General features: G+C 27.1%; 1 protein-coding gene across 1 annotated transcript; it reads left to right on the forward strand.

The window, feature by feature from the left end:
* Positions 1-16: 16 nt before the first annotated feature.
* On the forward strand, positions 17-12847 carry LOC145840168 (lariat debranching enzyme A-like). Its single transcript, XM_082947320.1, has 11 exons — positions 17-308; positions 4489-4691; positions 5290-5402; positions 7257-7408; positions 7981-8071; positions 8386-8537; positions 9134-9310; positions 9922-10099; positions 10718-10814; positions 11919-11957; positions 12218-12847. The coding sequence occupies exons 1-11, from the start codon at positions 33-35 to the stop codon at positions 12720-12722; spliced, it is 1983 nt and encodes a 660-aa protein (XP_082803446.1). The 5' UTR covers positions 17-32; the 3' UTR covers positions 12723-12847.
* Positions 12848-14501: the final 1654 nt, after the last annotated feature.

The raw sequence follows: 14501 nt of genomic DNA on the forward strand, positions 1-14501 counted from the left end.
TTAGGTTAATAAAAAAGTACAACAAACTAGAAATGTACATTGCAATTGAAGGCTGCTGCCATGGCGAGCTTGACAACATCTACAACACGATAAAGCAGATTGAGAAAGAAAAATCGGTGAAAGTGGAAATGCTCATCTGCTGCGGGGACTTTCAGGCGGTGAGAAACGGCCACGACCTTGACTGCATGGCGGTGCCCGACAAGCACAAGAAGATGCAGACTTTCTGGCAGTACTACCAGGGTATTAAGAAGGCCCACTGTTTGACAATTTTCATTGGGGGCAACCACGAAGCAAGTAATTATTTGCAGGTGAGTTGTGCAAATAAGAGTTAAATATTTAAAGTGCTTTACACAAAGTTTTGATAGTTTTTAGATTAATTATAACTATAATTAGTGTTTTGAGGTGATAAAAAGTGTTTATGATAAAAGTAATTTATTTTGTATTTATCAACTTTTTTTTATACTTCATTTTGCTGTTAATAACTGTATTTATATTTGAACTTTCTTAGTCTGACATTTCTATAAAACTTTTGTATTTTTTATCATTTCTGCTTTAAACACCAAATCTACTTCATCATTTTACTTTAAAATTTATTGTTATAAATGGTTTTGCTATTGAAAGTAAGTGTTTTTCAGTAAGTTGTTTAATATTATCAAATTAAGTTGTCCCTGTTTTCAAGATTTTTGGATTCTTTATAAACATAATAAAACAATCAAATCTTAAAATAATATTTACGATAACCATTTTTTGTTTTCGATTTGCAGTAATGTTTATAATTATATTATTAATATTAAAAAAAGCACTAGCTAAATGTTTTAAAGCAGCTTTTTAATAAGTAAAACATATTTGCATGTCTTGCAAAAAATATTTGCATGTCTGTTTATAAGGTCATTGTTTAAATTTAAACAATTTGATTGAAGAATGAAACAAGTTATATTTGTAACTAAGTTCTCATTTTCTACTTATGTTACATCCTCTAGTACAGTGCTTCTGAACCTTTTTCTAGTGGCGGAACCCTTTTCCAAAGTTCAACTTTTCCGTGGAACCCCTAATTTAATTTTACATAAAATGTTTAATATAATATTTCCTGCAAAAGCAAAAGAATTTCAGTGAAAAACGATTTTTTTAGCAAAACTATATCATTGTTAGAAATCATACCAATTGTAATAGTATTAAGCCGAGTCAAACTCAAAGTGCGCCAGAGGCAATAGGTATTTTATGATTCTATAATAAATAAACGAAAACAAACATGATTAATCGCAACGTCATAAAAATCTTTCCTTGCATAATAAAAACAAAATGAGAGCTACAAACAACAACGAAATGAACATAAACCTAATCAAGTTCACAGATTACCGTAATAAACGGGTATGATGCTTAACGAAAAATAAATAAAAAACATTTAGTGCGAAACTTGAACTTGTCTCTTAGCAACAAGCATGACAATGCGCTGCTGGATTTTGGATAGACTGAGACGGAGACAGGCAGATAAGGTTGGAGTCAGCATACAGTTCCTTTGCTATGTTTTAATGTTTCTTACATGCGAAAAGCCGGACTCGCAAAGATTAATGATAAAAGAAATTTTATTGCACGCTTTGCTAAGACGGGGTACTCTGAAATTGCACATATCCAAAAATCTAAAAGCTCCTTCCCTTTGAAACTCAATTTTAAATTTCTATCTTCAGATAGTTGCAGCAATTCGTTTTCTGTATTTGTAGGAAGATTCACTTCTTCTGAAGCAATATCACACATAAAAGGATTCAAAATCCATAAATTTCCGATGCGAACATCTTCAGGAAAATAATGTTGAAACCTTATAGACAAAAGATCAAGGTGGTTGTATATTTCGTCAGAGAAGTTGAATTTTATGCATTTTTCTTGGGCCTCATCAAACCGGTGAAACATCGCAAAATTACCATTGCTAACCTTTTTCTTCCAAAAATTATTTCTATTTTTTAACGCCTCATTCTTGTCTGTCATGGCAAAACTGGAATTTTGCTTCCCTTGCATGCTTAAGTTCAAAGCGTTCAATTCTTCGAAAATATCGGTGAGATAAGCTAGCCTGGCCAAAAAAAACATCATCTTCAAAGAACTTCACTAATTCTGAGCCTTAATCTTTAAGAAAGATGAACACCTGCTTCTTTAATTCAACAAGACAAACCAGTGTCCGCCTCTTCGACAGCCAGCGATCTTCGTTGTGATTAAGAAGTCGCAGATGGTCAGCATCTAAACTTTCTTATAGGTCTTTGAGACATCTGGCCTTTGTGTCACTTTTATTTATAAAATTAACGACGCTGAGAGAACTTCTTGTAAACAAGAAGGAAGATGTTTTGTTGCCAAATTTTCTATATGTAAAAAACAATGTATTTATTTAGCTTCAACTGCTTTATCCTTCATTTTCCTCACTACACCATTTTTGGACCCAGTCATAGACGCTGCACCGTCAGTACAAATGCCGACACATTTATTCCACTCTAAACCCTTGCTGATGAAATAATTTTCGATACATTTTATTACTTCAACAGAAGTTTTTTTTATAAATGATAATCAAAAAAAATATCATCGAGTTATAATAATTAAACAGAAAAAGCAATTACTTAAATAACAAACTTTAAAACTTTGCTAACACACAGACATTTAAACATTTTTATTATGTAAATTTAAAAAATTGTTTCAAATTCAATTTCTGTTAAAATTTTAAAGACCTGGCCAGAACTTTTAAAAATTAGAGTATCATTTTTTATCATGTAAGTTTAAAAAAAACTATTTAAAATTCAATTTCTGTTAAAATTTTATAGGCCTGGCCAGATTTTTTTAAAATTATAGTAGCATTTTTTAAGTAAAAAGTAAGCTTTTATACATATTAAATTTTAAATCAAGGTAATAGACATCTTTTTAAACATTTTTACAGCATTTGGAACAATATAATATACCAGAAATAAGTTTCTAAAAAAGATTTGTTATTTAGTTTTGTTGTGTAAACATTTAGAATTTGTTTTGATTGCTCCTACATTGTTTGCTTTAGTGATAATACCAGTATTTTCATGACTTCACTAAAAATAGAAATTCAAAAAATTTGGGCAACCAGGACACCTATTAATAATGAATACCCATTAAAAGTCCCACCGCTAGATAGACACTAAGCAGATCAATGAATGCTATAATTATATATGTTTTCCATTTTATGTGTTCCATTGTTTTTGAAGTTTTATGATTTATGTTTTTTTTCTTTCTTTTTAATTTCGAAAGGCTTTGCGGAACCCCTGAGAGGCGTCGCGGAACCCTAGGGTTCCGCGGAACCCCATTTCAGAAGCACTGCTCTAGTATACAGTCATAAAAGCTCATAACTTTTTTTTTCTATATCTTAAAAACTAGATTTTACTGTTTAAATAACAATTGTAACATAGAAAATTTAATTACCTTTTATAAACCCTTCTAGAAAATATTACATAAACTCTAAAGTTTGGTTTTTGTATACATATTGTTTTTGATATACTGCTTTAATTTTAAAATTTTCAAAAAGCAACTGTAAAGTGTTTTTTTTACAAAATAAATCTACTTGTTACTTTACAGGGTTGCCACTTTACCTGGAAAAACCTGGAGTTTTAAAAGTAAAAAAAACCTTGAATTTTGAATAAAAATGTCTAAAAAAACCTGAATTTTAACAATTTTCACATGTTCAGCAGTAAAATTCCGATTTGACTCAAAAAATCTATCATATAGATAACATTTTTTTTCATCATCAAAATTTTTTTTATTTAAAAACATATTTAAAGTAGCTTTACAGTATCTCTTAAATGTTTTTCTACTATTTAACATTTTTCTTACCTTAAACTTATCTTTAAACTAAAAATAGATTCAAAATATGTATTTTTTTAAACGTGGAAGAAATTTGATAACATGAAAAATTTTTTGAAAAAATGAGTGGCAACCCTGTACTTTAACACTAACTTTTAGCATTTGAACCCTCGCAAAAAAATTAAAAATGATAATTTCTGTAGCTTTCAAACATATTTGTTCACTTAAAATTGAAATATCTTTATAGAATTTAGTTTTAAATGCCAACAAAGAAAATTGAATAGTATCATATTGGAACATCGATCTCATTAACATCTTAGTATTAGAGCAAGAAACTCTTAGTATGTTCTTCTTATTATCTCTCACATAAACTTTCATACCCAGTCTTGATTGCTATTTATATAAAGTTAATATCATAAGCTCACCACTTTGATTTCTAAATTTAGATTTTTCTTATAAATTTTTTTTAAACTACTTCCAACGACTGCATTATATATATCTAGAAAAAAATCACAAAAATTTTATATATACCTAAAAAAAAGTCTTGAGTATACAAAGTTAATAAAAAAACTTCTGATAATTATATTTCTCATTTACAAAATTAAAACAACTTACAAATTTCAAACTAACACTTTAAATTATCAACCTCAATATTTTTCATTGCTAGCGTAAATTCTAACAATCTCACAGGAACTTCCATACGGTGGATGGGTGGCGCCCAACATATTCTACATGGGATACGCTGGAGTGTTCAAGTACAAGGGGTTGAGAATAGGTGGACTGTCAGGCATATTTAAGCAGCACAACTACACAAAGGGAAGGTTCGAGCAAGCACCTTACGACAAGTCATCAATGAGGAGTTGCTACCACATCAGACAGCTTGACGTGTTCAGGTGTTTGTTTGAATTATCTTATGATCAATTTTGTTTTTATTTATTTTTTCCAATTTAGTTTATGACTATAATTGTTAATTATTATTATGTAAGTTTGCCTTTAGTTTTACTGTTGTGAAAGTGTTTTAGAATTTTACAAGTTGCATATAAAAGGGTGCTTGACGTGTTCAGGTATAATTGGTAAGCTTTTATTTTAAATTGAAAAAAAAAAGACTACATGTTTTTTGTGACTATAGTAAATAATAATATGTTAAGTTTGCGTTTGTTTTACTACAGCTTCTTTAAATTTGTCTAGAATTTATAATATAGTAAGAGAACAAATTAAATATCAAATCCAAAAACTTTATGTTTTCAGGTTTTACTTAAATATTCTGAAATTTATTTGGTGTTATAACTATAAGGGCTTAATTAAATATCCAATAAATCAAGTGTATATCTTAAGGTATTTTTATGTTATAATTAATTTTGAGTGTATATAAAAGTACTTATAGTGCCTGAAATTTCTAATACATATTTTTCAATATATGAATCTTCATCTTGATACTATTTTCTTAAATCTATACACCTACATGAAAACAACCTATATAAAACTTTACAGATTGAAGCAAATAAAGAAACCGATGGATGTGATGCTCTCTCATGATTGGCCCAACACTATATGGGAGCATGGGGATTGTGACAAATTGTTGAGACAGAAAAGCTTCTTTGAAGGTATTAATAGTTAGCTGGTGCTTTTGTAACTAAGATTATAAAAAGATTTATGTTGTGTATAGTTTGCTGTAGTTTTAAATTAAAATTTAATTATATTTTTAAAAGCTTAAGTTATTTTATTCAAACTATATAAAGATAACAAGTTTATTAAATAAACGAAAATAAGTTTTATGAATATTACAACTATTTTAATATTTTTAAGTGAAACAAAGTGTTTGGTTTCTGAACTTGACAAGTTTATTTTTGAAAATGATTAAAATATTATATTTCAATAATTTTTATATTGAAATTAGTTTAAAACGAGAGTGTCACCCTTATTAAACACACATCACTATTTTAACAGACGATGTCTACATTTCTCTACATATTTTGTGTAAAATAATTTTAGTATACACATTTTCACCTTATTATTCTGACAATGCGCCAGACTATCAAAACAATATCTTTAAACATTTTATTTTGTAAACTGATTTCTAGACAAAGTACATATTTTAATAAAAAACACAACACAGGGTTCATGCGCGTCAGGCTAAATCAGGCTAAGTCAGTTTTTTTGAAAAAAGTTGAAAAACGTCAGGCTAAATCAGTTTTTTTATTTAAAAATTTGAGAATCTCTGTTATTCTCAGTTCAAATGCTTTGAAATTTTCGATTAAAAAAATTGAGAAATCTTTTTAAGATCAAATTGAGATGTGAATTTAATTTAAGATTAGTTAAAAATAAAGATTTAGTGATTAAAGACAAAATAAGTCAGTATTTGTAAAAATAAATGCTTAAAACTTTTTGTTGAATCTTTAAAAAAAATTTAAGAATCTTCCTTGTTTTGTTTTGAGTAGATTATATACGTCATTATGAAAATTCATAAAAAAGGTACAGTTTAAACATTACAGTTTAGTTCAACAACTTAGCTGTTTGTTTGAATTTGTTTACATGAGCTTTGTTTTTCAGAGCTTAGTTGGTTAAACTGTTTTAATTTCTAATATAAAGGCTTTATACCAAATACTTTTTAGATTAATACTCTTAGCAGTTTATTCATATATTTTACTGTTTGTTTAAAGTTATTAGAGATATTCATAACACTAAAACTTAGCTTTAAGATATAAGTACTAAGTTTTGTGGGCGTACAAATTTTAGGTACAAATAATTTTTCTTTACAAGAACAAAACATTAAGGGTTTTTTTTAAATTTGATATGACATCAACAATCACTGTATTAATTTAATGTTTTGGATTTATGTTTGTGTTTCAATTTTAAGCATTAGTCAAAATGCTATAATATTTTTTTTTACTTATTTTAACACTCGTGTAAGCGTTTCATTTTAAGTTTTAAGAAAACACGACAATGCACGTCGTTTTATTATAAATCTTCTGGTTATAATGTTTTTACTTTGTACTTAGTGAACAATTGTGTTTAGTAATATATATTAACTTTTTACACTAGTAATAGATTAGATATAACACTAATTTTAAAACTTATCACTGAATTTGTTATGTTAAGGGCATAGGGGGGGTCAATCACCTTTTTTACAATTTAGTCTTATTTTATTGAGTTGTAACTAAGTTATGAGTTGCTTTTTGCATATTTTTAAAGCTCAAAATATTTTTGAGATAAAGCTGGTTGAAGTTAGAGACTACAATAGTACTAATCAAGACCCCCCAATACCTAAAATGACTTCTAAAAGGGATTTTCCTTACTTTGAAAAAATGTCAGGCTAAATTGGTCTCAGTCAGGCTAAATAAAAAAAAAATCGCGCACGAACCCTGACAGCAGTTTATAAAAAAAATTCTTTAATTTTTTGTATTTTTGTATATTAATTTAAGCTAATATTTTACTCTAATAAAGCAAACACTCAACAGAGGACATAAACAACGGGGTGCTGGGCAGCAAACCTGCGTGGAACATATTGTGCCAGTTGCGGCCCAAGTACTGGTTTTCAGCCCACCTCCACGTTAAATTTCCCGCCGTTGTTGATCACCCGCCGTGCAAGGACCCCAACGATCACATTCAGGTTGGTGTGTAAAGTTGAAAAAAATGTTTACATGATTGCGATTTTAAAAAACATGATGTATATATCTTGTAACTTTTGTCTCCTCATTTTTCTTTTACGTATTACATTAAGTCCAATAAAAAAAATATTGTTGTCGATCACCCGCCATGCGAGAATCCCAACTATCACTAGGTTTGTATTTTTTTTTCACATGTTTAAAGTACATTTTTGTTCATATAAAAATTTATATTTATTTAAGTGAACTATTTTGTCTATTGTTTTGTAATTGTATAGAAATTATGCTCATTAGAAAAATATTTAAGATTTTTTTTGTATTATTATTGATTTAAAAGTTATAGACACAATCAATGTATGCTATTAAGTAAAAATATTTAATCAAGTATGTTAGTATGAATTTGTTGTAAATAATTTTTTTACTACTTTTCAATGTACTAATTTTTACAACTTTTTGATAAAGCTATCATATAAAACATTTTATGGTTTCTGTCTAAGCATCTAATAGCTTATTAGTCTATGTTTTTCTTAGATATTTTTGATAAAAAATTTAAAACTTCACTTCATTAATATTTCAGAACACAAGAACAAAATTTTTAGCATTAGACAAATGCCTTCCTAGAAGAGACTTTTTGCAAGTCATACAAGTAGACGATATTGATCCAAATGGTATGTATGAAAATCTTAACTATTAACTTGTAACAACTAAAACTATCAAATTTTGACAGTTTAAAAAAGGCTGTAAAGTTATACTAATTAATTATTTTACTAAAACAAAGTTTCTCTTGAAAATGACTAGTTTGTTATTTAACACCAAAAACCTCCTTGCTTCCAGCAAAAAAAAAATAATTGAGGTTTAAATGAATACACAATTGCAGTTGCATGACAAACTACTACTCACTTACATTTGTTGTGATAAACATATTTTATTAAGAAAAAGTTTATAAAACAATAAAATTACAATCCAATCAACATACAAACAGCACCAGACAAACTAATGTACGATGCCGAATGGTTGGCAATATTGAAGGAAACAAACCAACTAACCACCATCAACCGTGGTCACACAAGACTTCCCACACCTGGGTTGGATGCCAAGTTCAATTACAGCGTCAACGAACCTGCTATTAATAATGTGCGTTGAATTATTTATTATGTTTATAAAAGTTTAATTAAGTTATTATTTTTATGTACAAGCTTTAACGTTCTTTGATCAATTGATTGGCAATAATATTTGCTATCGTTAGTGTATGATGACTTATGTATTTGTAGAAATATTTCAAGTTATATTCAACTCATACTATCAACTTAAAGTTGTTTTAAATCAGAACTTGACAAATCTAAGTCAATATCATGAAGTAAAAATATAAGCTTAGTTTTTATGCATAATTTTAATAACAGACTTGTTTTTAAACTTGACTTAGACTTGTTTTATAGACAGACAGTTTTTAATTGAAGCGTTTCAAGTAAAACTGTTTAGTATATATAGCAAACTAAAAAACTATCAGTATAATTTGTTATTTACAGTCTCAATAATTTAGAGTCCAGCCATGACAAACAAAGAAATAACGTAAAGTTTCAAATATTGTTTTTTGTTTTAGCTAAAAAATTTGTTCAGTTTACTGTAAAGTAAAGAACAAAAGTACAATTTATCTATCTTATTAATTTACAGGTTTCATTGGTAGTAAATAAAAAAAATAATTTTCACTTTTATTATTATTATTTAAACAGATATTAAAAATATTCGGTAACGACATGAGTGTACCCCTCAGTTTCAAGGAGGACCCCACGCTTTTCTTCCAGCAGGGACAGAAGGGGCAGCCCCGTAGCAACCAGATAAACTCCCAGACAACTGAAATTTGCGCCAAACTTGAAATAAACGACCCCATGATGTTACTCATGCAACAGGTTGGAAAAATGTTTGAAAAAAAAAATTGAGTTTGATGTTGCACTTTAAGTAGTTGAAATTTAGAACACATATAAAATACTTTATTTCAAGTAGAATGTTACAGTACTTTTAAATTGAGAACAAACATATACTCAGCATATTAGCAACAGTTTTTCGTAACTTTTTGATCTGTTTGATAGTCTTTTTTATTTTTTAGTGAATTTAAACGTCATAAACTGCAAAATTTGATCAAACTGCTTAAGAAATCAGGTCTATTTTTAATTTTAATATTTGTATTAAAATTAATTGACTGCCAGAAGAGTTTGTTTGCTTACATAATCTAGTTGTTTAAATTTCTTAAAAAATTATTAGCATAAAAAAGGTTTTAAATGGTTTTGTTAAACACATACAGTTCAAAGTAAAGTTTAAGCTAATTTTTAAGTTGTAAAAAACATACTCATCAAATTTTTACTTAATAACCGTACAATAAAAACAAACACAATAAGCAAGTTGTATCTTTTTTTTTAATTTTTAAAGTATAACTTATCATTAAAGTTTGATATACTTTCAAAAATTAGTTTTAAACGAATAAAATATACAAATAAAATATCATCAAAAATTTACTCAACAGAACGAAGGAGACGAAGAGATCCAATTGAACGATTCGTCATTCATGAATTCGATGCTCGACAACAGCGACTTTATAGTGGACAGCACTCAAGACAGCGAAATACAGAACACCACAAGCAACTTGGACGAAATAAAACTCATGTCGGATTCAGATGATGACAGTGATTGCGAAGAACATGGTTTGTGTTTGTTATGTTTATACTTTGTTTGTATTACTTGTTCATATTAATAACATTTTCTATTGTTTTACTGTTATTAGTATATGGTTTGCATTGCTTGTTTATGCCAGTAGTATTTTGATTTTTCCTAGTTTTGTTAATTCATGATATGTATTACTTGTTTATTTCAAAAAAAATTTGACTTATTGTTTTTACGATTAGTTTTCAGTTTTATTATGATGTTTGTTTTGGTAATCAGTTTAACAAAAAAAATTAGATGATGACAGTGATTGTGAAGAACTTGGTTTGTGTTTATTATGTTTATTATTTATACTTTGTTTGTATTGCTTGTTGATATTAATGACTTTTTCTTTTCTTTTTTTATGTAAGTGTTATTAGTGTATAGTTTGTATTGTTCTATTACTCCAGTATTTTTTTGCTAAAGCTCAGTATTATTAATCAATTGTTTCTATCTATATTACTTTTATTGTTATATTACTATATCTAGAAGAATACTTTACTGTGGTCTATAATATCAAAAATATGATAGTAAGCATAACAATCAATGCAAAGTATTTTTATCTGCTTTATTCAGTATGTTTGAACTATTTTTTATTATAAATCTTAATATTATTTCAGAATGTACTAGAGCTGCAGTGAAATGTGAAAACATAAAAGTTGTGGCGCATTTGTCAAATATGAAAACTTCCACACCAAATATGAAAAAACAGCAGAGGTTTGAAGATTGTTTAAAACTTTTTAATTTTAAAAATATATAAACATTTAGTTTTTTCAATATATTTTATAAGTATCTACATAGATTTAAGAGATATTAATTTGCAATCATTTACTTCTTTTTAAAGTAATTAGAAGTACAAGTACACTGATTAAAATGTATATTCATTTATTTAGATATTTAGACATTTTGTAAAAGGCTTTTAATACAAACCTATCCACCTTGATATTTTTTAAACTAGAATCTTTAAGTTTTCTGGAAAAGTTACTTGCTGTGTCTAAAATAATCTGTTAAAACTTTTTTTTTTAGTTTAAAAATAGATTATCATCTAAAACCAGTATTCTTTGTTAATTTTTCAAGAAAAAACCGTAGAAGTTTTAATTTTTTTTTCTATAATTCATAAAGATCAGATAAGGGAAGTTTTAAAACGATTGCTAAAAAATTATAGGAGATATATTTCTAAATAGTTTCTCGTGTTTTTAATTTCGGCATTTCAAAAATAACCTACATAACTCTCAAGCTTTGATATCTTAAATTTTAATATAAAACAAGGCATAAACCAACATATAGCTTAGTTATAACATGAAACTAAATAAAAAGTCTATTCCACTATGGCCTTAATTATTAAATTTGTTATATACAGGGTTGCCAAAAAACTTGGAATCCTGGAAAAACCTGGAAGTTGACAATTTAGGCTAAAAAAACCTTGAATTTGAGAAATTTTGAAAAAAAAAAACCTGGAATTTTATACATAAATCTCTTTAAAACCTAGAATTTTGAACAAAATCACTAAAAAACCTGGATTTTTTAACAACTTTTACATGTTAAGTAGTCTTATTTCGGTTTGACACAAAATATCTATCTATAGATGAAATCATTTTTGTCATCATCAAACATTTTTTTTATAAAAAACACATTTATAGAAGCTTAAAGATATCTTTTCAATGTCGTTGTACTATATAACACAGTTTTTTACCACAACCTCAGTTTTAAACTAAAAATACACCCTAAAACGTGTAATTTTTAAAACTTGGAGAGAATTTGCCAAAAACATTTGGCAACCCTGTATGTATCCAATCTTAACCTCATTTATTTTTTTTTTAGCAACGAAAATTGCACGCCCAGTGTGAAAAGACAATCGAGGTTGGTTAATTTATTTTTATAAAAATAACTGTAAATTTGTTAACACTTCTAATGAATTTTATTTTTGTATGTATTTATTTTTTTTCATTTGTTGGTTTTACTTTAGTGTGTTTCAAGAGAAAATTGTAAAAATTAATACCCATTATAAATGCTTATTTATATCCAAAGTTTAAAGAACAAAAAATTTACAAGTATACTACTGTGTTAAACTTAAATTTAAGATAATTTTAGTGTAAAATAAAAAAAGTTTATGTTTACAGCAGTGAATTTGGATCGACAGATAGCAAAAGGTCCCGGTTGAGCCTACCTACTCCGAACAGAAGTTTGAATTTGCCATCGCCCAAACTCGACTTAAACTTCGATGCTTCTGTGGATAAGACAGATGACAATTCTTCAGAAGATAAAAAGACAGATGACATCTCTTTTGATGATAAGAAGACTGATGACAATTCTTCAGTAGATAAGAAGAATAATGACAATTCTTCAGTAGACAACAAGACTGATGCTTGTGCGACTAACGGTACTAATGACGATTCTCCTAAAGACATATCTCCAGTTGGTAACGGCACATCTCCGATTTCAACCGAAAAATCTCCTGTTAGTAATGAAAAATCTACAGTAGGTGATGACAAAACTAAAACTCCTAATGACAGTTCTACGGTTAGTAATGACGTTTCTCCATGCAGCAACGAAGTTGTCAAGCCGAAGAAAAGAGTCTTCAAAAGGAGAAATGCCGCTCTGTACACGAATGATGACGAGGATTAAATAAATAAATATAAATAAAAAAACATTAGATAATTTTAAACTAGTGTAAATAAGTAGTTAATTTTCTTTTTAATCTTTTATTGAATAGCCTTTACGTTTTGACGTGTACTATTTACTAATTTTATTAGTAAAATTTTAACTCTGACAAAACTCTGTTTTAAAATAGTATCGTTATGACTAACTAGTTTTATTGTATCCATCTCTTAAAAAATATGGGTTTTATACAATTCTGTTTTAGTTTTGATCGATTACATCTTTTAACAATTTAAAAGATTTATCAAAACTGTATTAATATTTGTTTTTACTAAAAACTTTTGAGTTTTAGTTGTACTTCATTAAAAATCATAGAACAATTGTCTTTTTGATTTTTAATATTAATTGATTATTTATTTGAGTCATTTTTATTTTTGTTCAGTACATACCAAAAAAAATACTGTTAATTTCTTACTAATTAGATAATAAAAATGTGTCTATTGATGTAATTCATTAAGAAGTATAATTCAATATTGAATTGAAATTTAACATAACAACAATTTATTATCAAATTGTCTCGATATCAAGTATTAAAACACTGCACTGATCAACAATTATAACTATGTTGTTAAATTTTTGAATTTCGATTTAAAGTTTTAAAACACTTTATTTCAATACATCTTTAAAATTTATTTCGAACAACTTAACTAAATTGCATCGATATTTGAAGCTCACATCTTGATAATTTTCAATTCATGGGAAGGTCTTTATTTATTATTAGCAATTTAATATTATTATAGGTTAAATAGTAGTTTAGAAAACTTTTGGTTTTTTAAATAATACAATTAAAAATATTTTTGAATTAAAAAATAATAGTTTGGTACGAATAATTATTACTAAATTAAGTTTCGACTTTCACTAAATTATAAATATTATAATTAGTATACAATGTACAAGTTATTAAAATATTATTAAAAACAGCCTATTTTATCAAACTGAAAGATTCACCTAATTTAAAAATATGTAACCACAATATATTTGAACAGTAAATGCACTTATATGAACACTGTTTTGTCTAAGTGCTCATTTTGAAAAAAAAATATTTTGATAATTGTAAACTAATATTAAAATAACCATAAGACCAGGGTGACAGAATTTTTTAAGTAATAGCAAAAATGCAAAAAGTTTTTGCAGGCGACCTAATTAAAAAAAAAGTTCCAAGGCATCATTTTAATGAAATGATCATTTAATCGTCACTAGTTTAATAATATTAAGTTAAAAACATACTTGTAATTATATATAAAGGTTTTTATTAGATGTTTGCAGAGACCTTTAAATAATATTCAAGTTGTTACTCCAAATACGCCAATTAAATAACATTTCACAGAACTAAACTTTTTTATCCTGATTCCGTGTACAAAAAATAACCGTTTCAGAAACTATAAACTGTTAAATGAATATTAAAAAAGTAAAACGGCCTACTTGTGTTTAAGCTAACTAAGTGTTTGTTTTTATTCGGCACAAGTATAAGAACGTTAAAGCAAGTAGTAATAGAACTTGAAAACCGCAAAGTAACTTTATAAAACATAAATCAATCTCTAATTGTTATGAAACTTTATTGTTTATCCATAAGAATTGTTAAATATAAAACAACTCTTTTTAGGTTAATCTATTCTATATAAGTACTAACTCATATACTTTTTCAACAAGTTAAAAGCTTTTAACTTATTTATTAGTTATGATTTAAGACTAAATTTGTTCTTGTAAAGCAATTTAAATATTTTGAACTATGTAGAACATTTCAGC

Source organism: Thalia democratica, chromosome 7 (genome assembly GCF_965202585.1).
Source record: "Thalia democratica chromosome 7, ktThaDemo2.hap1.1, whole genome shotgun sequence".
NCBI classification, from domain to species: Eukaryota; Metazoa; Chordata; class Thaliacea; order Salpida; family Salpidae; genus Thalia; species Thalia democratica.